This window comes from Procambarus clarkii, chromosome 93 (assembly GCF_040958095.1).
Source record: "Procambarus clarkii isolate CNS0578487 chromosome 93, FALCON_Pclarkii_2.0, whole genome shotgun sequence".
Classification (NCBI taxonomy): Eukaryota; Metazoa; Arthropoda; class Malacostraca; order Decapoda; family Cambaridae; genus Procambarus; species Procambarus clarkii.
The window spans coordinates 11,637,634-11,664,464 of NC_091242.1; the positions used below are offsets into that span (position 1 = coordinate 11,637,634).

At 40.3% G+C, this 26,831-nt stretch overlaps 1 protein-coding gene across 1 annotated transcript in view; it reads left to right on the plus strand.

The window, feature by feature from the left end:
* The window catches only part of LOC123747816 (venom protease), a 469,133-nt gene that overhangs the window by 386,022 nt on the left and 56,280 nt on the right, over nt 1–26,831 (plus strand). Inside the window, exon 7 of the mRNA XM_069319452.1 lies at nt 23,085–23,253. Within this exon, the coding sequence (XP_069175553.1) occupies nt 23,085–23,253 (169 nt within the window). The remainder of the gene's footprint in view (nt 1–23,084; nt 23,254–26,831) is intronic.

Below are 26,831 nucleotides of genomic sequence, written 5' to 3' on the forward strand. Positions count from 1 at the left end.
CCTGTCCCTACCTCCCCATCACAATCGACTTGAGAATGGTCCAGGACGGACCGAAACGTCGTCGTCCCTTCAATTTCTAGTGTGTGGTCTGGTCAACATACTTCAGCCACGTTATTGTGACTCATCGCCTGCATGTGGGGTGGTTGTCCATTCCCCCTAGGGGTCCCCAGGGCCCACCACCCAGGGTGTACCTGAGGAACTGGTGCCCTATCCTAACCTGTTTTTTTTTCACTTTTTGTTGCTTGCTTTTAAGATGAGTCTAAGGCATCAAGAAGTTGGTCCCTACTTTTTAAAGGTACAGAGGATGAATGTTCAATAGATGAAAACCAAAAAATACACTGGTGAAAGACATATAAACGTTTTTGGAGTATTTAATAGCATGAGCAAAAATCACGATTTGGGCCGGGGGTGTAACCAGAGTACTACGGTATCAATTTGGGGGTCCCTACTTATGAGTGAATCAGAGGGTGAATGTTCAATAGATTCAAACCAAGAAACACAGTTGAAAGCGAATATAGAAGTTTTTGGAGTACTTTAATGAGGCTATGACTGAATAGTACAGGGAGCCCTTGACACAGCTCCATTTTCTGTAATGGTCAGAGGTGAGCGGTAAGAACAGGGCGCGATTTTTTGACCAATCAGGAGCCGAGTAGAAAAATTCTCTTTCCGTTCCGGGGTCATGGGCCAATCAGGTGAAATTTTCCTTATTTCTCGCGGGGGTGTCACGTGACATGACGTCGGCAATAGGGACCCCCTACCTATGATTACCCCAGTAGGGTCAAGCATATACAAGGGGGGGTCAAGATTCCTTACAAAGACCAAGTTGTATATATAGGTGTAGTAAGCCTTATCTTGAATTTGCATGATACTGTGGGGTACATTGACATGAAGGGCGAATCATAGAATAGGATCTGCATGTGAGATGGGTCATATTAGGGTTTTAAAGAAGTTAAGATAGCTTTAAAGAGTCCTGTGTGTGCTTGATAGTGGGTAAGTGTTCAGTCAATAATTCTCGTGTTTTGAATCTGAATGAGGGGTCCTAGTTTGCGTTCTATTCGTAAAATGAGTTCCTTAGTATATTTGCCATGGAAAATGAGCTTTCAGTACTCTATATAATTTGAAATGAGGTCAAGAAAGACATGTTTATGTGCGAGAAGAGTCAGGTTGGAAACGTTTATTCCAGTCATCCCCCCTTGGCTTTGCTCCATTTTCTGTAGCCAAAGTAAAAATTCCATTTTCTGTGGCATTCAGTTGATTACTGGTGAAAAAGGCATGCTTGCATTTGTATGGTTCTAACCTGTTTATAGATTTTATAGATATATTTGTCGGGCCTCAAATTAGATTTTAATATGAAAAATAGCATCAAATGTATGTGTATCTTTTGTAATAAACGTTAAAAACATTAACAATAGCTGTGATATTTCATAGAATACGAAAAGAAGGCTAAATAGTGGGCCTCAGCCATATTGTGTTGGGTTTGACACTCCGAATATTAATTTGACACTCGAAAATATACTATGAAGGAAAGTAGTTGAGTGGTTTAAGCAATTTAATATATATTAGGAATCTGTTCATGTTCTGTATTAAATTGAATTTTTTAACATCATAGTAGTTCATAGCTATTGTGGTGGGGGCCCCAATAACTTCATGTAATGCTTCGACTGGCACTATCTGTTGCTATGAAATGCTTTTTGATATCATGTGTTAAAATTTAAAAGTCGACTCCATCAGTTGCCTTTTATGTCAGTAGTGGTATATCAAGCGCAAAGGTTTTCAGAAAATGTTACACCTCCACCTTTCAAAAAGTGAAAAGATGAATTCATTTTTGGCATTACTGTCATTACTTTGGAAGTATTTAATGATAGCACATGCTTAAACAAACAAATTTTTTTTTGGTTCAACTTTACACAAATAAACCCAGGGCTTTCACATTCGCGCAAAATACTAAGTCACCCCTAATCTTAAAACAGTTGTACAATCTTACTTAAACACATTGCTAAACTCTTATACACAAACAAAAACTAAATTTTTTACTTACACAAATAAACACGGGCTCTGCACATTCACACAAAAAAAATGCTTAGTCCCCCCTAGACATGAACACTCATAATCTTACGGTGCTTTAATTGGCAAAGCTTTCCAAACCTGCACTGGGTCGTTAGTCATACATAGAATCAGGGAGAAAAATATCTGCTTCAATATATAAAAAAATATAATACAACTCTTGAATAAATAGTCCAATCACTTGGGCTGGACGGTAGAGCAACGGCCTTACTTCATGCAGGTTGGCATTCAATCCCCCGACCATCCAAGTGGTTGGGCCACCCTTCCTTCCTCCCATCTTATTCCCAAATCCTTATCCTGACTCCTTCCCAGTACTACATGGTCGTAATGGCTTGGCGCTTTCTCCTGATAGTTCCATTCCATTCCATTCTTGACTAAATAACTAGCATTAAGTTTTAAGTCAATCTAATATCCCCATCTCACGGCCCCCCAGAACTCTGCACTGCCCTCCAACAAATCCCAAAGCCTTGCAAGAGCCCACTCCAGTCACTCACGCGGCAATAGACATGTTTTTCGCCCAACTGTATTTATTTAAAATAATACATCAGATAGAAAGAGTTTCACATTGCTATTATATTTACCTTATAAAGCCTCTCTATAAAAATGATATGCAACTGCGTATTATGATTGTTTTATAATAAATATTGCATAAATACTTACACGATTTCATAAACAAAAAATTTATTTTAATGAGCCATGTTTAGAATGCATCATCATTATGATAAATACAAGCTTTTAAAACTAAAATTATATATCTCATAGAGGAAGATTTATTCTTCAGAATATATATTATTGTTTAAGAGTTTCACTTTGTATAAAAAAATTGCCAATATTTTCAAAACTCTGGTCACAATTTTTTTAGAGGTTTTCCAAGGGAGTAAATCTTGCTTCCTCTCTTTCTCCCACATGTTTCCTCATTTGCACAGGAGCAGAGTAACCTTCGTGCAGGCCCTGGTTCAGTTCCCCAACGTCCAAACTATTGGACATTGCAAAATTTTACTAAATGATGCGGTATTTTAGTTGCCCCCCTCTAATTATAGAGAGTTTTTATCTCCAAACATTTGAGTGCCAAGAACAACTCTCGTGCAGGCCCGCGTTCAGTTCCCGACGTTCAAGCTTTTTGGCTATAGTAAATTTCACTAAAATGAGGCCGTATCTCGCCCTGAGCAACTGTTTTTTGGCTCAATTGTAAATCATCCAGCCGCAGTCCGCCGGATAGAGGGGCAGTGGGCCTGATAAAAATAAAAAATAAAAAACATAAATTGTTAGACTAGCTCTTTACATATGCTAGTTGTTTAATTTATTAACTGCTACTAATGCGATGATGATACAAGAGGAGCCAGTACACATCTATGGATCAACCAATAAAAGCAGCAGACTTCTAGATGTTACTACTGCTCAGTTTAGTGCGCACTGGATGGGGGGCAGTGCGCAGGAAAAACAGATAAATTATAACACTAGCTCGCCACATATCCCAGTCTTGGTTTTAATTTAGAAACTGCACTTGCGGTCTTTCTCGTGCCCCATTGTTGATGTGTGCCAATGACCATTGGATTTTTCAAAAACTAGCTCATTAATAAGATTGCGAAAACTTGCTTTAGCTTAATGAATTGTGTAGGTTCTGACTCTGAGGCCCATTATGCATCGCTGCAGCCCGCAAGATGGGATTGATTGATTGATGAAGATTAAGCCACCCAAAAGGTGGCACGGGCATGAATAGCCCGTACGTGGTGGCCCTTTTGAGCCATTACCAGTATCAATAGCTGATACTGGAGATCTGTGGAGGTGCGACTGCACCTTGCGTGACGGGAGATGTCTCCCCCGTGGCAAGATGGGAATAGGGGGCTGGATTAATAAATGAATTAAAACTAAAATTCAATTATATATTCTCAAACTTATGCAAAAAAAAAAAAAAACTTTACAATCACATTTGCAAACTTACACAAATTAATTTTGGCAATTTCGCTTACCCATTATTTGTTTTGTTTTCTTGCTTGAGCCAAAATGAATTGTTGGGTTCATTACCAGAGTCCATTTCCCGCCGTGGTAACCCTTCCCACTACCCGCCCCACAAGATGGGTATGGGATTCATAATAAATGAACTAAACTAGCATTCAATTATATTCTCAACAAACTTATGCAAACCCCCATACAATTACATTAGCAAGCTAATACAAATTCATTGAGCAAGTTTAACTATTCGCATGCTTTGCGTCATTATATAATGGAATACAAAAAAGAAATTCGCAGAATTCAGAGATAACACCATCAATGGAGTCCAAGAAATACGCATGTACTTCATTCATAATGATGCGCTGCCAAGAATCTTAGCAAAGTAACCTAAATATTTGCTTACTGTATGTAGGTGAAGGATGCACATGACTCTCCGGTTAGGCGGTTGTGGAGTGAGACCTGCAACTGCAGACTTCCCATAGTCGTAAAATTGCCTTGCATAGAGACCGTTGCAAGCCTCTTGTTCAATCACTTAGGGTGCATATATGTGTGTGTATGTAGCAGTGACAATCGCGTAACGAGCTTTCAAGAGATTGTCACTTGCATAGCTAAACAATATATAGGGTTCAGTTTCCAAACCAATTATGCGGCTCTCGAACCCTTTTCCCCCGCTACATGCGGGAGATCCCTTTTTATTTTCAGCTATAATATGCATTATATTCAGGGGGTTCGCCGTGTCATAGCACAACCAAAAGCCCAATATACTCCCCTAAACTTTCCCTATCCCATCTAAATTTAAAAAAATGCATTTCCAATACCCAATATATATACAGCCAACGCATATTATACAACATCCCCAAGACCATTTCATAAGAGTTAGTGCTGCACCCCTCCAGGTAATTTCATCAAATTAAAGACAATTTTACCTAAAATTTGTTGTGTATGGCACAACCAAAATCCCAATTTCCCAAAGCTTAAAAAAAAAAAAAACAGCCCAAGCTAAATTTATTTAAATTTACTCCAGTTTAAAGACAAGTCCACCAAAAGTTATCTCCAATTATAAAAAAAAACTAAAACTGAATTTAAATGTAACTAATCACATAAGAACCAAAGCTAAATTTCACTGTCCCTCCCCCTCCCCCACCCACTCAACCCCCACCCCACCCCAGGAATAGGCCTGATTTGTTCAAGCCAAAGCCCAATTCACCCGAGTTTTCTGTATCTCATGTAAAAATAACGTTCATTTCCCATGCCCAGTATCCAGCCACCACATATTCCCCATTCCCAAGACCATTTCATAGTGTTAGTGCTGTGGCCATCTACCTAATTTCATCCCAATTAATGACAATTCCCAATTAAATATTGGGAAAAATATGCCAAATCATATCACAGCCAAAGCCCATTTCACCCAAGTTTCACCTATCCCATACAAATTTAATGTGCATTTTCAATATCCAATATGCAGTTGCCCCATGTCACGCTCTATTCCCAAGACTATTTCATAGTAATAGCGCATTGTCCTTCCAGCTATTTCCAAATATCCAGGTGTGCTTATATATCATCACTCCTAGGAAACCAATCCTATCCTAATGTAGCCAAGGCCAAATTTAGCCAAATGTATCCCAATTTCCACCTAATTTATGGCAATTTATCCCAATTTAATCCAATTTCCACCTAATTTTTTGCCCCAATTTATCCTAATTTAATCTAATTTCCACTAAATTTACCCGAGTTTGTCCATTTCATAGCGCAACCAAAGCCTAATTTGACCAAGTTTCACCTATCCCATATAAATTTAATGTGCATTTTCAATATCTAATATCCAGGTGCCCTATTCCCAAGACCATTTCATAGTAATAGCGCAGTGTCCATCCAGCTATTTCCAAATATCCAGATGTGTTTATATATCTTTAATCCTACGAAACCAGACCTAACCTAACACACAGCTAAGGCCAAATTTATCCCAATTTAATCCAAATTCCACCTAATTTGATCCAATTTATTCTAATTTAATCCAATTCCCGCCAAATTTACCCGAGTTTACCATTTCATAGCACAACCAAAGCCCCAATTTGACCAAGTTTCACCTATCCCAATTAAATTTAATGTGCATCTTCAATATCAGGTCGCCCCCAATGTCACAGCCTATTCCCAAAGAACATATCATAGTAATAGTGCAGTGTTCATCCAGCCATTTTCCATGTTCCAGATGTGTTTATATATCATCAAACCTACCAAAAGCAGACCTAACCCAATACGGCTAAGGCCAAATTTTAACCAAATTTTCCCCAATTTAAGATAATTTCCACCTAATTTGCCACAATTTTATCCAATTTCCACCAAATTTTACCATAGTTCACCTTATCATAGCACAGCCAAAGCCCCAGTTTGTCCAAGTTTCACCCATTCCATATAACTTGTATGTGTATTTCCAGTATCCAATATCCAGTGGTCGATGTCATACTCCATTCCCAGAGACCATTTCATAGTGATAGTGTAGAGTCTGACGAGCCATTTCCAATATACAGATGCGTTTATATACATCAATCCTACCTAAAAACCAGACCCAACCCTAACATGGCTAAGACCAAATTTAACCAAATGTATCACAATTTAAGACAATTTCTACCTAATTTGCCCCAATTTATCCAAATTTAAGACATTTTCTACCAAATGTACCCGATTTTACGTATTATAGCAAGGCCAATGCCCAATTTTCCCCCCAAGTTTCGCCTATTCCATACACTGCAAATTTAAGGCGCATTTTCAATATGCAGTCCAATATTCTCGACTGTTTTTTTTTTTTGTATTTGTTAGTTATGGATCTTTGTTAAATATATTATTTTATATTCTTAGAAAAGTATTTGTTTGGATATTAACCAACTACCCTGTACCCTAACCTGCGTGGATCTTTGCCGAATATTCCTGTCATTGTTGTTTATGGACTCAACAACCCTGAAGCTAACCTGCCTTGACCTGACGTTAATTGTTGCACCTTCTTTTTTGGGGGAAAGTGATGTTTTTGCATCAACCCAAACGCCCTTGCCCATACCTCTGATACCAAAATCTTGGTTCCATATATGGTATCTTATTCTTGGGACACAGCCAATCCATCCCAACCTAACCTCTATTAACTATGGGTTTAATGGCCATTTTTCTCTACATCAGTTCAAACACAACCCAACCTCATATAAATGGATTTGAACTCCATTTGTACACATGTTCTTAGGAAACATGATAAGATTCGCCATATCTCTATCATTAAATAATCAAATTTTCCTTAACCTAGCCTATAATCCCCCCCCCCCCTCCAATTGGGACAAATTTGTGTTAAATTTGAGTTATATTAAACTAATGTGAAAATATATTCCTACTTTAATTCTTTAATATCCATAATTTGCCAGAATTTCGAGGGGGGGGGGGGATTATAGGCTAGGTTAAGGAAAATTTGATTATTTAATGATAGAGATATGGAGAATCTTATCATGTTTCCTAAGAACATGTGTATTGGATAAAACATAGGATAAAATTGTGGCAAATTAGGTGGAAATTATCTTAAATTATGGAAAATTTGGTTAAATTTGGCCTTAGCCGTATTGGGTTAGGTCTGCTTTTTGGTAGGTTTGATGATATATAAACACATCTGGAACATGGAAATGGCGGGATGAACACTGCACTATTACTATGAAATGGTCTTTGGGAATAGGCTGTGACATTTGGGGGCGACTTGATATTGAAGATGCACATTAAATTTAATTGGGAAAGGTGAAACTTGGTCAAATTGGGGCTTTGGTTGTGCTATGAAATGGTAAACTCGGGTAAATTTGGCGGGAATTGGATTAAATTAGAATAAATTGGATCAAATTAGGTGGAATTTGGATTAAATTGGGATAAATTTGGCCTTAACTGTGTGTTAGGTTAGGTCTGGTTTCGTAGGATTGAAGATATATAAACACATCTGGATATTTGGAAATAGCTGGATGGACACTGCGCTATTACTATGAAATGGTCTTGGGAATAGGGCGTGACATAGGGCACCTGGATATTAGATATTGAAAATGCACATTAAAATTTATATGGGATAGGTGAAACTTGGTCAAATTAGGCTTTGGTTGCGCTATGAAATGGACAAACTCTGGTAAATTTTGTGGAAATTGGATTAAATTAGGATTTATTGGGGAAAAAATTAGGTGAAAATTGGATTAAATTGGGATAAATTGCCATAAATTAGGTGGAAATTGTCGTAAATTGGGATACATTTGGCCTTGGCTGCATTAGGATAGGACTGGTTTCCTAGGAGTGATGATATATAAGCACATCTGGATATTTGGAAATAGCTGGAAGGACAATGCACTATTACTAAGAAATAGTCTTGGGAATAGGGCGTGACACGGGGCAACTGGATATTGGATATTGAAAATGCACATTAAATTTGTATGGGATAGGTGAAACTTGGGTGAAATGGGCTTTGGCTGTGATATGATTTGGCATATTTTTCCCAATATTTAATGGAGAATTGTCATTAATTGGGATGAAATTAGGTAGATGGCCACAGCACTAACACTATGAAATGGTCTTGGGAATGGGGAATATGTGGCGGCTGGATACTGCGCATTGGAAATGACGTTATTTTTAGATGAGATGAAGAAAACTCAGGTGAATTGGGCTTTGGCTTGAACAAATCAGGCCTATTGCTGGGGTGGGGGTTGAGTGGGTGGGGGAGGGGGAGGGACAGTGAAATTTAGCTTTTGGTTCTTATATGATTAGTTACATTTAAATTCAGTTTTAGTTTTTTTTATAATTGGAGATAACTTTTGGTGGACTTGTCTTTAAACTGGAGTAAATTTAAATAAATTTAGCTTGGGCTGTTTTTTTTTTAAGCTTTGGGAAATTGGGATTTTGGTTGTGCCATACACAACAAATTTTAGGTAAAATTGTCTTTAATTTGATGAAATTACCTGGAGGGGTGCAGCACTAACTCTTATGAAATGGTCTTGGGGATGTTGTATAATATGCGTTGGCTGTATATATATTGGGTATTGGAAATGCATTTTTTTAAATTTAGATGGGATAGGGAAAGTTTAGGGGAGTATATTGGGCTTTTGGTTGTGCTATGACACGGCGAACCCCCTGAATATAATGCATATTTTAGCTGAAAATAAAAAGGGATCTCCCGCATGTAGCGGGGGAAAAAGGTTTGAGAGCCGCATAATTGGTTTGGAAACTGAACCCTACATATTGTTTAGCTATGCAAGTGACAATCTCTTGAAAGCTCGTTATGCGATTGTCACTGCTACATACACACACATATATGCACCCTAAGTGATTCAACAATAGGCTTGCAACGGTCTCTATGCAAGGCATTTTTATGACTATGGGAAGTCTGCAGTTGCAGGTCTCACTCCACAACTGCCTAACCAGAGTCATGTGCATCCTTCACCTACATAGAGCAAGCAAATATTTTGGTTACTTTGCTAAGATTCTTGGCAGCGCATCATTATGAATGAAGTACATGCGTATTTCTTTGACTCCATTGATGGTGTCATCTCTGAATTCTGCGAATTTCTTTTTCGTATTCCATTATATAATGACACAAAGTATGCGAATAGTTAAACATGCTCAATGAATTTGTATTAGCTTGCTAATGTAATTGTATGGGGTTTGCATAAGTTTGTTGAGAATATAATTGAATGCTAGTTTAGTTCATTTATTATGAATCCCATACCCATCTTGTGGGGCGGGTAGTGGGAAGGGTTACCACGGCGGGAAATGGACTCTGGTAATGAACCCAACAATTCATTTTGGCTCAAGCAAGAAAACAAAACAAATAATGGGTAAACGAAATTGCCAAAATTAATTTGTGCAAGTTTGCAAATGTGATTGTAAAGTTTTTTTTTTTTGCATAAGTTTGAGAATATATAATTGAATTTTAGTTTTAATTCATTTATTAATCCAGCCCCCTATTCCTATCTTGCCACGGGGTAGACATCTCCCGTCACGCAAGGTGCAGTCGCTCCTCCACAGATCTCCAGTATCAGCTATTGATACTGGTAATGGCTCAAAAGGGCCACCACGTACGGGCTATTCATGCCCGTGCCACCTTTTGGGTGGCTTAATCTTCATCAATCAATCAATCCCATCTTGCGGGCTGCAGCGATGCATAATGGGCCTCAGAGTCAGAACCTACACAATTCATTAAGCTAAAGCAAGTTTTCGCAATCTTATTAATGAGCTAGTTTTTGAAAAATCCAATGGTCATTGGCACACATCAACAATGGGGCACGAGAAAGACCGCAAGTGCAGTTTCTAAATTAAAACCAAGACTGGGATATGTGGCGAGCTAGTGTTATAATTTATCTGTTTTTCCTGCGCACTGCCCCCCATCCAGTGCGCACTAAGCTGAGCAGTAGTAACATCTAGAAGTCTGCTGCTTTTATTGGTTGATCCATAGATGTGTACTGGCTCCTCTTGTATCATCATCGCATTAGTAGCAGTTAATAAATTAAACAACTAGCATATGTAAAGAGCTAGTCTAACAATTTATATGTTTTTTATTTTTTATTTTTATCAGGCCCACTGCCCCTCTATCCGGCGGACTGCGGCTGGATGGTTTACAATTGAGCCAAAAAACAGTTGGTCAGGGCGAGATACGGCCTCATTTTAGAGAAATTTACTATAGCCAAAAAGCTTGAACGTTGGGAACTGAACGCAGGCCTGCACGAGAGTTGTTCTTGGCACTCAAATGTTTAGAGATTAAAATCTCCATAATTAGAGGGGGCAACTAAAATACCGCATCATTTACTGAAATTTTGCAATGTCCAATAGTTTGGACGTTGGGGAACTGAACCAGGGCCTGCACGAAGGTTGCTCTGCTGCTGTGCAAATGAGGAAACATGTGGGAGAAAGAAAGATTTACTCCCTTGGAAAACATCTAAAAAAATTGTGGCCAGAGCATTGAAAATAATGGCAACTTTTTTATATGGAATGAAACTCTTAAACAATAATATATATCCTGAAAAATAAATCTTCCTCTATGAGATATATATTTTTAGTTAGTCTTAAATGTTTGTATTTATCATAACGATGATGCCTTCCAAACATTGCTCATTAAAATAATTTTGTTGTTTATGAAATCGTGTAAGTATTTATACAATATTTATCATAAAACAATAATAATACGCAGTGGCATATCATTTTTATAGAGAGGCTTTATAAGGTAAATATAATAGCAATGTGAAACTCTTTCTATCTGACGTATTATTTTAAATAAATACAGTTGGGCGAAAAACATGTCTATTGCTGCGTGAGTGACTGGAGTGGGATCTTGCAAGGCTTTAGGATTTGTTGGCGGGCAGTGCAGAGTTCTGGGGGGCCGTGAGATGTGGATATTAGATTGACTTAAAACTTAATGCTAGTTATTTAGTCAAGAATGGAATGGAATGGAACTATCAGGAGAAAGCGCCAAGCCATTAGACCATGTAGCACTGGGAAGGAGTCAGGATAAGGATTTGGGAATAAGATGGGAGGAAGGAAGGGTGGCCCAACCACTTGGATGGTCGGGAGATTGAACGCCGACCTACATGAAGTAAGGCCGTCGTTCTACCATCCAGCCCAAGTAGTTGGACTATTTATTCAAGAGTTGTATTATTTTTTTTTATATATTGAAGCAGATATTTTTCTCCCTGATTCTATGTATGACTAACGACCCAGTGCAGGTTTGGAAGGCTTTGGCAATTAAAGCACCGTAAGATTGTGAGTGTTCAAGTCTATGGGGGACTAAGCATTTTTTTTATGTGAATGTGCAGAGCCCGTGTTTATTTGTGTAAGTTAAAAATTGAGTTTTTGTTTGTGTATAAGAGTTTAGCAATGTGTTTAAGTAAGATTGTGCAACTGTTTTAAGTTTAGGGGGGACTAAGTATTTTGCGCGAATGTGAAAGCCCTGGGTTTATTTGTGTAAAGTTGAACCAAAAAAAAAATTGTTTGTTTAAGCATGTGCTATCATTAAAAACTTTTAAAGTAATGACAGTAATGCCAAAAATGAATTCATCTTTTCACTTTTTGAAAGGTGGAGGTGTAACATTTTCTGAAAACCTTTGCGCTTGATATACCACTACTGACATAAAAGGCAACTGATGGAGTCGACTTTTAAATTTTTACACATGATATCAAAAAGCATTTCATAGCAACAGATACTGCCAGTTGAAGCGTTACATGAAGTTATTGGGGCCCCCACCACAATAGCTATGAACTACTATGATGTTAAAAAATGCAATTTAATACAGCATATGAACCAATTCCTAATATATATTAAATTCCTAATATATATCAAATGGTTTAAACCACTCAAGTACTTTCCTTCATAGTATATTTTCGAGTGTCAACTTAATATTCGGAGTGTCAAACCCAACACAATATGGCTGAGGCCCCACTATTTAGCCTTCTTTTCGTATTCTATGAAATATCACAGCTATTGTTAATGCTTGTAACGTTTATTACAAAAGATAGACATACATTTGATGCTATTTTTCATATTAAAATCTAGTTTGAGGCCCGACAAATATATCTATAAAATCTATAAAGAGGTTAGAACCATACAAATGCAAGCATGCCTTTTTCACCAGTAATCAACTGAATGCCACAGAAAATGGAATTTTTACTTTGGCTACAGAAAACGGAGCAAAACCAAGGGGGGATGACTGGAATAAACAGTTTCCAACCTGACTCTTCTCGCACATAAACATGTCTTTCTTGACCTCATTTCAAATTATATAGAGTACTGAAAGCTCATTTTCCATAGCAAATATACTAAGGAACTCATTTTACGACTAGAACGCAAACTAGGACCCCTCATTCAGATTCAAAACACGAGAATTATTGACTGAACATTTACCCACTATCAAGCACACAGAACTCATTAAAGCTATCTTAACTTCTTTAAAACCCTAATATGACCCATCTCACATGCAGATCCTGTTCTATGACTCGCCCTTCATGTCAATGTACCCCACAGTATCATGCAAATTCAAGATAAGGCTTACTACACCTAAATATCCAACTTGGTCTTTGTAAGGAATCTTGACCCCCCCTTGTATGTGCTTGACCCCACTGGGGAAAACATAGGTAGGGGGTCCCTATTGCCGACGTCATGTCACGTGACACCCCCACGACAAATAAGGAAAATTTCACCTGATTGGCCCATGACCCCGGGACGGAAAGAGAATTTTTCTACTCGGCTCCTGATTGGTCAAGAAATCGCGCCCCGTTCTCACCGCTCACCTCTGACCATTACAGAAAATGGAGCTGTGTCAAGGGCTCCCTGTACTATTCAGTCATAGCCTCATTAAAGTACTCCAAAAACTTCTATATTCGCTTTCAACTGTGTTTTTTGGTTTGAATCTATTGAACATTCACCCTCTGATCCATTCAAAAGTAAGGGCCCCCAAATTGATACCGTAGTACTCTCGTAACACCCCTGGGCCAAATCGTGAATTTTTGCTCATGCCATTAAATACTCCAAAAACGTTTATATGCCTTTCACCAGTGTATTTTTTGGTTTGAATCTATTGAACATGCACCCACTGATCCATTCATAAGTAGGGGACCCCTTCTTGATGCCTTAGACTCATCTTAAAAGCACGAGAAAAAACAGGTTAGGATAGGGCACCAGTTCCTCGGGTACATCCTGGGTGGTGGGCCCTTGGTACCCCTGGGGGGGAACGGACCACCACCCCACCCACCCAGCCAGCCAGGTGCGCGCCCAGCGCGTCCTGACCCAACTGCTTAAAAAAGATTTTCACGATCTGGCCCCCGGGAGTCGAGTCGGCATGGAAGTGCCCAACCGTTTCTGAATTTTTTGTTTCCCTATGTGTCTCCTTTTACACTACTAAAGGAGGACTGGATTAACTGGATGTGACACAAACGAGGCCTGGAAACATTGGATGTAACACAAACATGGCCTGGATACACTGGATGTAACACAAACATGGCCTGGATACACTGGATGTATCACAAACATGGCCTGGATACACTGGATATAACACAAACATGGCCTGGATACACTGGATGTAACACAAACATGGCCTGGATACACTGGATGTAACACAAACATGGCCTGGATACACTGGATGTAACACAAACATGGCCTGGATACACTGGATGTAACACAAACATAGCCTGCATACACTGGATGTGACACAAACGACGTCTGGATACACTGGATGTGACACAAACGCAGTCTGTATACACTGAATGTGACACAAACGAGGCCTGGATACACTGGATGTGACACAAACGAGGCCTGGAAACACTTGATGTGACACAAACGAGGACTGGATACACTGGATGTGACAAACTATGCCTGGTTGCACTGAATGTAATACAAACGATGCCTGGATGTGACACAAACGATGCCTGGCTGTGACACAAACGATGCCTGGATGTGGCACAAACGATGCCTGGATGTGACACAAACGATGCCTGGATGTAACACAAACGATGCCCGGATGTGAAACAAACGTTTCCTGGATGTGACACAAACAATGCTTGGTTGCATTGAATGTGACACAAACGATGCCTGGAATCATTGGATGTGACACAAACGATGCCTAGATGTGACACAAACGATGCCGGGATGTGACACATAAGATGCCTGGCTGTGACACAAACGATGCCTGGATGTGGCACAAACGAAGCCTGGATGTGGCACAAACGAAGCCTGGATGTGACACAAACGATGCCTGCATGTGACACAAACGATGCCTGGATGTGACACAAACGATGACTGGATGTGACACAAACCGTGCCTAGATGTGACACAAACGATGTCTGGATGTGACACAAACGATGCCTGGATGTGACACAAACGATGCCTGGATGTGACACAAACGATGCCTGGATGTGGCACAAACGAAGCCTGGATGTGACACAAACGATGCCTGCATGTGACACAAACGATGCCTGGATGTGACACAAACGATGACTGGATGTGACACAAACCGTGCCTAGATGTGACACAAACGATGTCTGGATGTGACACAAACGATGCCTGGATGTGACACAAACGATGCCTGGATGTGACACAAACGATGCCTGGATGTGACACAAACCGTGCCTAGATGTGACACAAACGATGTCTGGATGTGACACAAACGATGTCTGGATGTGACACAAACGATGCCTGGATGTGACACAAACGATGCCTGGATGTGACACAAACCGTGCCTAGATGTGACACAAACGATGTCTGGATGTGACACAAACGATGTCTGGATGTGACACAAACGATGCCTGGATGTGACACAAACGATGCTTGGTTTCATTGGATGTGACACAAACGATGCCTGGATTCGCTGGATGTGACACAAACGATGCCCAGATGTGACACAAACGATGCCGGAATGTGTCACATAAGATGCCTGGATGTGGCACAAACGATGCCTGGATGTGACACAAACGATGCCTGGATGTGACACAAACGATGCCTGGGTGTGACACAAACGATGCCCGGATGTGACACAAACGATGCCTGGATGTGACACAAACGATGCCTGGATGTGACGCAAACCGTTCCTGGATGTGACACAAACGATGCCTGGATGTGACGCAAACCGTGCCTGGATGTGACACAAACGATGTCTGGATGTGACGCAAACCGTTCCTGGATGTGACACAAACGATGCCTGGATGTGACGCAAACCCTGCCTGGATGTGACACAAACGATGCCTGGATGTGACGCAAACCGTTCCTGGATGTGACACAAACGATGCCTGGATGTGACGCAAACCGTGCCTTGATGTGACACAAACGATGCCTGGATGCACTGGATGTGACACAAACTTGGCACAGGATCCCTACTAACAGCAGGACATTATCTTACACTTGGAAACGGATGCCTGCATCAACCCTGAGCCTAAGTGGTGAAGTACTGAAATAAAACGCTTACAAACATAAAACAATGGGAACAAAATACTAAACTGGAACAATTATCAAATATTTCCTATGAAGTGTTTTGACCCAGTCAAAGACCCAGCCATTCCTCGTAACAAACGTAATGATGAGAACGTCATGGTTGATAACATTGAAAGTAATTATTAAGAGAAGGTGCTAAGCCATTACGACTATATAACACTCTGATGGGATGATTATAAGGATTAGGAATAGGATGGGGGAAGGAATGGTACCCAGTTACTTGGATAGTCGGGGATTAAACGCCGACCTGCATGAAGCGAGACCGTCGCTCTACCGTCCAGCCCAAGTTGTTGTGGAAACATTGAAACAAACCCAAATGAATTTTACAACTATATACGAAAAACTAATAGTTACCCCCTCCCCCAAATCACGAGTCTTATAGAAAAATGAAATGGGGGCCTAGTTTCTCTGGAAGCATTTATTATATAAAAAAACCATATGTTTAATTCTTAAAAGCTAAGTAAGGTTAGCCACAAGCATCTAGCCACCATCCGGATTTGATATCCAAAGAGCTTGGAAAGGATGGGGAGGAAGAGGGATGGGAAGGTGAAATTCTGGAAAAATTTGGATGTGAAGAGAGGAGGCTTGAAAGGAGGTGACCTATCCACCATGGGTTGGGATGATGTTTAGATCTTTGTTTAGAGCTTTGATGCTGTTGTTGATCTTGAGTTCTTATTCTGCAGCAGGAGACTAGTGGTGTGGCGGATGGCTGTTGTCCTGGTTATGTGAGGTGCTCTGTCTAGTGTGGAGGCGGCGTCTTCCTATATGGTGATATTGCACGTTCTAGCGCAAGGGTTTTGGTGGTCGGCGATTCTGCCCGAGGTGGCAGAAGGTGGATTAAGGTGGACACCTTAATTATCCAAGTGGATTAAGGTGGACACCTTAATTATCCACTCGACAATTACGACCGGACATTGTCATGTACATACCAGTTTGGAGGGAGGGGGGGGGGGTTCAAATAGCTTTGGCTTTCACCTCTTTTTGTTCTGTCATGATGGTCAAGTGGATTAAGGTGTCCTGTACATACCAGTTGCGTTGCTCCTGGCAGTATGGGTTCGAGTCACTTCTGGGGTGTGAGTTTTCAGTTGCACGTCCTGGGGACCATTCAGGCTTGTTCGCATTTATGTATATATATATATAATATATACTGTGGCACCTCGACTTACAATTGCCCCGACTTACGATAATTTCGAGTTGTGATGTAAATTTGATCGAAAAATGCGACTCGACATACGATGGTGTCGTCGACTAACGATATTTGTTGGTACACATTTGGGTCGATCGAGCGCGTGGTTCCCGGTCACGCGGCCGACCTGCCTCAGTTTGCTACAGCTGCCCGCTTACTGACGATCGCGCCTATAAGAAGTTCCGTTTTTGTGGTGATTTTTTTATTTTTGAACATAGAAGTAATTATTATATATTACGCCATGAGCCCCAAGAAAGTCAGTGGTAAGGTTCAACAAATGAAAACCCATGTAAGGATGACCATAGAGCAAAAACAAGAGATCATTTGTAAATATGATGATGGTGTGTGGGCTGTTGAACTGATCATCGTGGGCTGTAGAACTGACCATCGAAGAACTTCACAAGGAGCAGCAACAAGAGACAGCTGAGGAAATTTCTTCAGGGGAGGAGGAGACAGTACACAATGTCCCTTCGTCATTAATTAAGAAAATGTGTGCAGCATGGGAAGAATTGCAAACTTTTGCTGAAGCGACTCACCCAAATCACGGTGCAGTAGGCCGTTGCCTGAACATTTTTAATGACACTGTGATGTCTCACTACAGATAAAAATTAAAACATGGAAAAACAAAAATCACTGGGTAGGTTTTTAGTGAGACAAACAAGTAGTGAATCACAACCAGGTCCTAGTGGTATGCAGGCAAAACGTAGGAGAGAGTGTACCCCAGAGAAGTCATCACTGCCTGACGTTATAATGGAAGGGGACTACCCTTCCAAACAGTAACACCTCTCCTCCTCATCCCCCTCCTCACCATCTTCCATACACATCATGAGTCCTCCATAAAGGTAAGATAAACATATGCACTGTATTGTAGTTTGAAAAAGACATTGTATTCAGCATAAAATGTATTTGTAAGTTAATATTTTGGAGGGTGGGGAACGGATTAATTCAATTCCCTTTATTTCTTATGGGAAAAATCGCTTCGACTTACGATCCGTCTCTGGGAACAGATTACCATCGCAAGTCGAGGCCCCACTGTGTGTATATATATATATATATATATATATATATATATATATATATATATATATATATATATATATATATATATATATTATATATATATATATATATATATATATATATATATATATATATATATATATATATATATATATATATATATATATATATATTATATATAACTATCCGAGTGCCGGCGGTGGGGTGGTTCAAATAGCCTCGGCTATCACCTCATTTTGTCCGGTCGTGATGGTCAATTGGATTAAGGCGTCTTGTACATACCAGTTGCGTTGCTTCTGGGAGTATGGGTTCGAGTCACTTCTGGGGTGTGAGTTTTCAGTTGCATATTGTCCTGGGGACCATTCAGGCTTGTTCGCATATATATATATATATATATATATATATATATATATATATATATATATATATATATATATATATATATATATATATATATATATATATATATATATATATATATATCATACATATTATTAAATATGACCGAAAAAGTAAGATTAATAATTCTAACACGAATTTTCTCAATATTTCTTATATTTCTTTTCACTGTTGATGGTAATTGAAAAATCAATTCTCCAAAATTATTTTTTTGTATCTAGTCTGACGCAACACTTGAATGCGTTTCATAATAACTTATTACATTTTCAAAGACTTTAGTTTACACACTCACAACTATAACCTGCAAACACTAAACAGAGTTTAAACAGCTTGAGCCCGGATGGGCACATGTATAAGCAAGTAGATGGGGGTCGCCATAGGTTCTCCCCTAGGTGTCCTGTTTGCGAACTTCTACATAGTCGACATGAACTTGAAACCGGCCATATACTGCAGGTATGTTGACGACATTTTTAGACAGGTACCTGATGTCAGACATCTGCAGGAGCTGAAGGAGGCATTTGAGCGAAATTCTGTGTTGCGTTTCACTTACGAGATGGAGAAGGATGGGAAGCTGCCCTTTCTAGATGTAACAGTCATGGAAAGGAGTGGAGGTTTCCACACTGCAGTCTACACTAAGGAAACAAACATAGGAATGTGCCTCAATGCCAACAATGACTGCCCAGACAGGTACAAGAGGAGTGTCGTTAACGCTTATGTCGACCGTGCTCTCAGCCAAAGCTCAGGATGGAAGCAAGTCGATGAAGAACTCTGTAGGGTAAGGCAGGTCCTAGTCAACAACGGCTTCTCCAATGGTTTCGTTGAAGACATCATAAGAAGGAAGGTGAAACGCCATGCAACCTCTGAAGAGACAACTAACACAACACCTGTACCCCCTATTAGACTATTTTACAGGAACTTCTTTTCCACAGCTCATAAAACGGAGGAAAGGGTCCTGAAAGATATTGTTAATAGAAACTTTATCCCTACAGACAAAAATCAGAAGATGCAATTGACGATTTACTATAAAACCAAGAAAACGGCCAACCTACTCATGAGAAACTCTTCAGACACAAAGCAGAACGCTTTAAAGGAGACCAATGTCGTCTATGCCTTCAAATGCCCATTTGGGGACTGTAAGCCTCAAAGAATTCAGTATATAAGCAAGACAACAACATCTCTTTCCAGGCGATTAACGATGCATAAGCAACAGGGCTCCATTAAGGAACATATAATCTCTTCCCACAACCAAACCATCCCCAGAGGAATCTTAGCAAACAACACAGAAATCATCGATAGATACAGCAATAGCAGGCGGCTTGACATCTGGTAAGCACTACACATCAAGAAGTCAACACCAGCAATCAACAGCCAATTAATGCACAACTATATTCTACCCACTTCAAGACTCCGCTCCAATATAGAAGTATCAAGAAATATGGGTCAATAGGCCCTCTGCAATTACCTCCATTCTTACCTTCAATACCCATTGTTTCGTGTTCTGTCTTGTGTTGAAAGTTTGTTTTCACCTCATCCAAAACTGTTGTAACATATATATATATATATATGTATGAACAGTGAAGTTAACGACATCATCAAGAGGAGCCTCACCACAGCTGGATGCCCAGCTGAAATAGAGCCCCGTTACCTAACGCCCCGTAACTCGATGCTCTTATTGGTAGCCTGGATGGTATCACAGTGAACCCCTGGATGAATGGCAAGCAGTTGGTATGGGACTACACATGCGTATCAACCCTAGCTAACACCTACATTGACCTCAGTGTTGTACAACCAGGTGGCGCTGCCACCCACAGGGAAGCAGCCAAATCCCATAAGTACAGAGAACTGGATCACCACTACAATTTTTCCCCCATTGCTTCTGAGACACTCGGCGCCTGGGGTAAATGTGCTACCAGTTTTTTGAAGGAACTGGGTTCTAGGCTCATTGAAACAACAAGGGACCCTAGAGCTGCCAGCTTTCTTTTCCAGCGTCTCAGCGTGGCGATACAGAGGGGAAATGCGCACTGCATTCAGGTTCCTGCCCGTCATCTGAGGAGCTGGAGGAACTCGACAACCTATGGTAACCATCTTTGTACCCCTATATGTAACTCCTTTTTTGTAACAAAGTTCAAATAAAACAAATATATATGTGTACATACAAAAGAATGGGGGTGGTAGAAGATAATATTGGTGTTCAGGGAGAAACCACAAGGTCTGACTTTGAATACTTTATATTTTCTTCTCCGAGGCTATGGGTCCCCACATTGGGGACCCATAGCCTCGGAGCCCATAGCCTAAAATTTCTAGATTACCTTCAAGGAGACAATGAAGGAATGAGAGAGGCACTGCAAAACATATCCTAGAGAGAGCTAATAGGCAAACATGGCCTAAACAAAACGAAATTTCAAGAGCGTCATCACCGAATTCGTTAAAAAATATATGCCAAAAAGTGAAAGAAAAGAAAGGGAACTAGATGGATGACACAGGTCGTAACACGAGCTTTGATAAGGAGGAACCTCTGGAGAATGTACAAATCTACGATGGACATTATTTATTATGAGATATACAAAAGGGCACTAAACTCGACAACCAAGAAAATCTGATCGGCCAAAAGAAACTATGAAAGAAAACTTGCCCAAACATAAAGATCCAAAATTGTTCTTTGCCTATATAAGAAGTAGAACCAAAGCAAAGGATTCTATAGGAACCTTAATTGATGAGACTAACCAAGTTATAATAAACGACAAAAGGACAGCAAACATTCTCAATGAATATTTTTTCATCAGTATTCACATTAGAATGGTTAGAGAACATTCCATCACCCACACAAATGGACGCAGGAGAAGAGAATTAATTTAGGATGGAATCCAATCCAGAGTTATAAAGGAACTAGCAGAAGAACTATACCTACCACTGAAATTACTTTTCATAAAAATTCCTGGACCAAGGGATAGTCCCCCCTTGAATATAAATATACAAATGTCTCCCCTATTTAAAAAAAAAAAAAGAAAGAGCTCAGCAGAAAACTACCGGCCGATCAGTTTGACATCACATATTTACAAGCTCGCGGAGAGAATTCTCAGGAAGGGAATCATTCACCATCTTTCAGTGAACAATCTTATACAATTAACACAACATGGGTTTGTTAAAAATAGATCCTGCCTTACAAACCTGCTCACATTTTTTAAAACAGTAACCAGCTACTCAGACAAAGGCCTTTCGGTGGATGTAGTATACATGGATTTTGCTGAAGTCTTTGATACAGTTCCACATGAAAGACTTGCAAGGAAATTACAGGCCCATGGAATAAATAGTAAATTATTAGAGTGGATAAAATAATGGTTGAAACAAATAAAATAAATAGTCGTGCTAAATTGCAACGAATCTGACTAAAGAAATGTGATACGTGGGGTACCTCAAGGGGCCATTTTGAGGCCAACCTTGTTTTGTCATCCACATTAATGATATAGATGAGAATAATTCAAACCACATCATCAAATTTGCAGATGATACAAAGATATATGGTAAAGTGGGAAATTATAATGATAATGAAGCCTTACAAAGAATTCTACATGACTCCAAATGGTTAGATGACTACCAAAGCTTTTTATTATTGAGAAATGCATTACCTTGCATGTAGGTCATAGCAACCTACGCCACATCTACCAAATAAATAACATTACGTTACAGCAGATTGATGAAGAAGAAGACTTTGGAGTAAAAAGCCACCACATTAAAAGTTGCACAACATGAAGGAGCAGCAGTCAGAAAAGCTAACCAAACCCTTTGAATAATCAAGCATACCTTTGACTTTAAGAAATAGAAGGTAGTGATTCAACTGTATAATTATCTGGAACGCCCCCCATTTGTATTACTGTATCCAAGCACGGAGACCCCATTTTCAGAAGGACATAGCTACGCTGGAGAAATTGCAACACCGGGCAAGAAAAGTAATTTTATAACTAAGGCAACTCACGTATCAGGAACAGTTGAGGGCCACAGGGGTAACCACACTGCAAACCAGGCATGACAGGGTGGATGTCATTGTAACTTTTAAAATATTGAACAAGTTGGATGATGTTGATCCTGACAACTTCTTCATAAGCCACAATGAAAGGCTGTGAACAGGAGATGTTTTTTCACTCACAGGGTTATAAATTCACGAAACCCCCTACCCCCCGAAGCCACAAATGCCAAAACACTACTTGGTTTTAAAATCCAGCTGGAAAAAGATCATCAGGGTAAATGGTGGGACCTTCGACAAACTGCCGCCTTCCTGTCTTTGTCGTGGCCACTAGTGATAGTGGCCCTCAGATAAATCAGATAAGTAATTATCAATAGAATGCGCAAAGTGGGTAAATCAAGTAAAATAAAATGTTCTTAGAAAGCTATGTAAGGTGCTGAAGGGTTTCGTTTCATAAAATTAAGAAATTGTTGGAATTTTTCATAGAAAATTTAAGTAATTGTCTAGGAAGCTGAGTGAAAATATTATTTCAGTAAAGCTGACGTCGTGCGTCTGGCAGAACACGACTTCAACAGTGACGAAGATGGTGCCACTCCTGAGGACTTTAGTGTTGTTGAGACCGTCCTCCACCCTGACTACAACCCATTCCAGGCCTACAACGACCTTGCCCTCCTCAAGCTCAATCAGGATGTTAACATACAGGTAGATTCACTGTCATGTTCCCTAACTGTGCCCTTCTCTAGGCCTACCACGACCTGGCTCTCCTTAAGCTCTCCCGGGAGGTTAACATACAGGTAGGATCACTGCCATGTTCCCTAACTGTGCTCCTTGTGGGGAATTCTGACTTGTGGGATTTTATTTTATTTACTTTAATTATTAATTAATTGATTTATTTAAAGAATATTTATGGTGTATAATTAATTTATTTATTATTTCTTTCAATAGCTTAGTGGACTGTATTTTATTGAGCAGAGTGTATGGATTTAAATTCTCCCATAAGTCATATCTGAACACAACTTGGGGGGTTAATTAATTATAGTAGCCTATCAATCGAGAATTTATCGATTGACAAGAAAATTCTAATAATCTTAGTTTATTAATCTACTGGAGTTAGTTTGTACACCAATGCCTTATCTGATTTGAAGGCTTCAGTATGGTTAAAACTGTGGGCTTGTAGGCAATCTGCCAGATAGGACCTCATGGTCTATGGCGTCTGTTCCCACATGAAGCAACAGGTTGAGGTCGCTTGGTTCCCTAGTGACCATAAGATCTGCTGGAAGAATGCAATATAACGACTGAAAATATACTTCCTATTACAGATGTGGCACGTTAAATTATTGAAATGATTGTTTAATAAGTTATTGTGAGAGGCTCACCCTGTGTTAGGGAGTCTCCCGCCTCATCACCGGTTGGCTATTATATAATATTATAGGACCCTGTAATAAAATGTGAATTATTTTGACCAACCGGATACGAGGTACTTTCGTTATTTAGAGGTTGCGACGGCTGAAGAACGTAAGGATGGCTCGTGTTACGAGTGCAAACGTAGCCGCCTAGATAGTGCCTAAACGAGCAGTTAACAGCTGCTCAACAACACATAATAATACTGATTTATGTCAGACCAATCCAGGAATATGCTGCTCCAGCTTGGAGTCCATACCTAATTAAACACAAGACAAAGAGAAGATTCAGCGGTGTGCCACCAGACTCGTCCCGGAACTGAGAGGTATGAGCTACGAGGAAAGGCTAAAGGAGCTGGATAACCACCTACAAAATTCTGAGGGGAACTGATAGGGTGGACAAAGACAAACTCTTTAGCACGGGTGGAACATGAACAAAAGGACACAGGTGGAAACTTAGTACCCATATGAGCTACAAAGATATTAGAAACAATTTTTTCAGTGTCAGAGTAGTGTTGAGAGGCGGGACCAAAGAGCCAAAGCTCAACCCCAGCAAGCATAACTAGGTGAGTTCATCTATCCATACAATAATAATATACAAAAAATAACATATAGTAGCATACACACGTATATAATATCATAATATAATAAATGACCAAACGTCACATGGTAAATAATGAAAATAACTGTACATTTACATTAAAGAATGACCACAGTGCTTTGGGGCGCTGGTAGCTGAGTGGACAGCGCGCGGGATTCGTAATCCTGTTGCCCGGGTTTGATTCCCGGCGTCGGCGAGGAATAATGGGCAGAGTTTTTTTTCACCCCTGATGCCCCTGTTACCTAGCAGTATATAGGTACCTGGGAGTTAGACAGCTGTTATGGGCTGCTTCCTCTGTGTGTGTGTGTATGTGTACTCACCTAGTTGTGTTTACGGGGGTTGAGCTCTGGCTCTTTGGTCCCGCCTCTCAACTGTCAATCAACTGGTGTACAGATTCCTGAGTCTATTGGGCTCTATCATATCTACATTTGAAACTGTGTATGGAGTCTGCCTCCACCACAACACTACTTAATGCATTCCATTTTTTAACTACCCTGACACTGAAAACATTCTTTCTAACGTCTCTGTGGTTCATCTGGGTACTAAGTTTCCACCTGTGTCCCCTTGTTCGTGTTCCACCCGCGCTATAGAGTTTGTCTTTGTCCACCCTGTCTATTCCCCTGAGAATTTTGTAGGTAGTTATCATGTCTCCCCTGTGTGTGTGTGTACTTACCTAGTTGTACTTACCTAGCTGTGCTTGCGGGGGTTGAGCTCTGGCTCTTTGGTCCCGCCTCTCAACGGTCAATCAACTAATGCACAAGTTCCTGAGCCTACTGAGCTCTATCATATCTACACTTGAAACTGTGTATGGAGTCAGCCTCCACCACATCACTTCCTAATGCAATCCATTTGCCTACTTCTCTGACACTGAAAAAATTCTTTCTAACGTCTCTATGGCTCATTTGGGCACTCGATTTCCACCTGTGTTCCCCTAGGAGAGCCTGTGGCTGAGCGGATGCCACTGGACGCTTGAGCCTGTGGTCCCAGGTTCGATCCCGGGCGCCGGCGAGAAACAATGGGCAGAGTTTCTTTCCCTTGATGCCCCTGTTACCTAACAGTAAATAGGTACCTGGGCACACACACACCTAGTGTGTGTGTGCCCCTTGTGTTAAAAAGTCTGTCTTTATCTACCCTATCAATTCCTCTGAGAATCTTGTATGTGGTGATCATGTCTCCTCTAACTCTTCTGTCTCCTAGTGACGTGAGGTTTAATTCCCGTAGTCTCTCCTCGTAGCTCATACCCCTCAGTTCGGGTACTAGTCTGGTGGCAAACCTTTGAACCTTTTCCTCTTTAGTCTTATGCTTGACTAGATATGGACTCCTTGCTGGAGTCGCATACTCCAGGATTGGTCTGACATATGTGGTATATAATGTTCTGAAAGATTCCTTACACAAGTTTCTAAAGGCCGTTCTTATGTTAACCAACCTGGCATATGCCGCTCTGATGTTATCCTCTTGATATGAGCTTCGGAGGACAGGTTTGCGTGATATCAACCCCCCAGGTCTTTCTTTCTCTCTGACCCTTGAAGTATTTCATCTCCCAAATGATACCTTGTATCCGGTCTCCTGGTCCCTACACCTATCTTCATTACATTACATTTGCTTGGGTTAAAGTTTAACAACCATTTGTTCAACCATTCCTGCAGCTTGTCCAGGTCTTCTTGAAGCCTCAAGCTGTCCTCCTCTGTCTTTATCCTTCTCATAATTTTGGCGTCGTCAGCAAACATTGAGAGGAATGAGTCTATACCCACTGGAAGATCATTTACGTATATCAGAAACAGGATAGGTCAGAGTACAGAGCCCTGTACTCTACTGGTGACTTCACGCCAATCTGATCTTTCACCCCTCACTGTAACTCTCTGCTTCCTATTGCTTAGGTACTCCCTTATCCACTGGAGTACCTAAGCAATACTGACTCCTGCCTGTGTCTCTAGCTTATGCATTAGACTTTTATGGTGTACCGTGTCAAAGGCTTCCCAACAGTCAAAAAAAATGCAGTCCGCCCATCCTTCACTTTCTTGCTTAATCTTTGTCACCTGATCGTAGTCACCTGGTCACCTATTAAGCCTGTAAGGCAAGATTTACCCTCCGTGAATCCATATTTACCCTCCCTGAACCCATGAAATGTGTGTGTGTTTATGTGTGTGTGTAATTACCTAAGTGTAGTTACAGGATGAGAGCTACGCTCGTGGTGTCCCGTCTTCCCAGCCCTCTTTGTCATATAACGCTTTGAAACTACTGACGGTCTTGGCCTCCACCACCTTCTCACCTAACTTGTT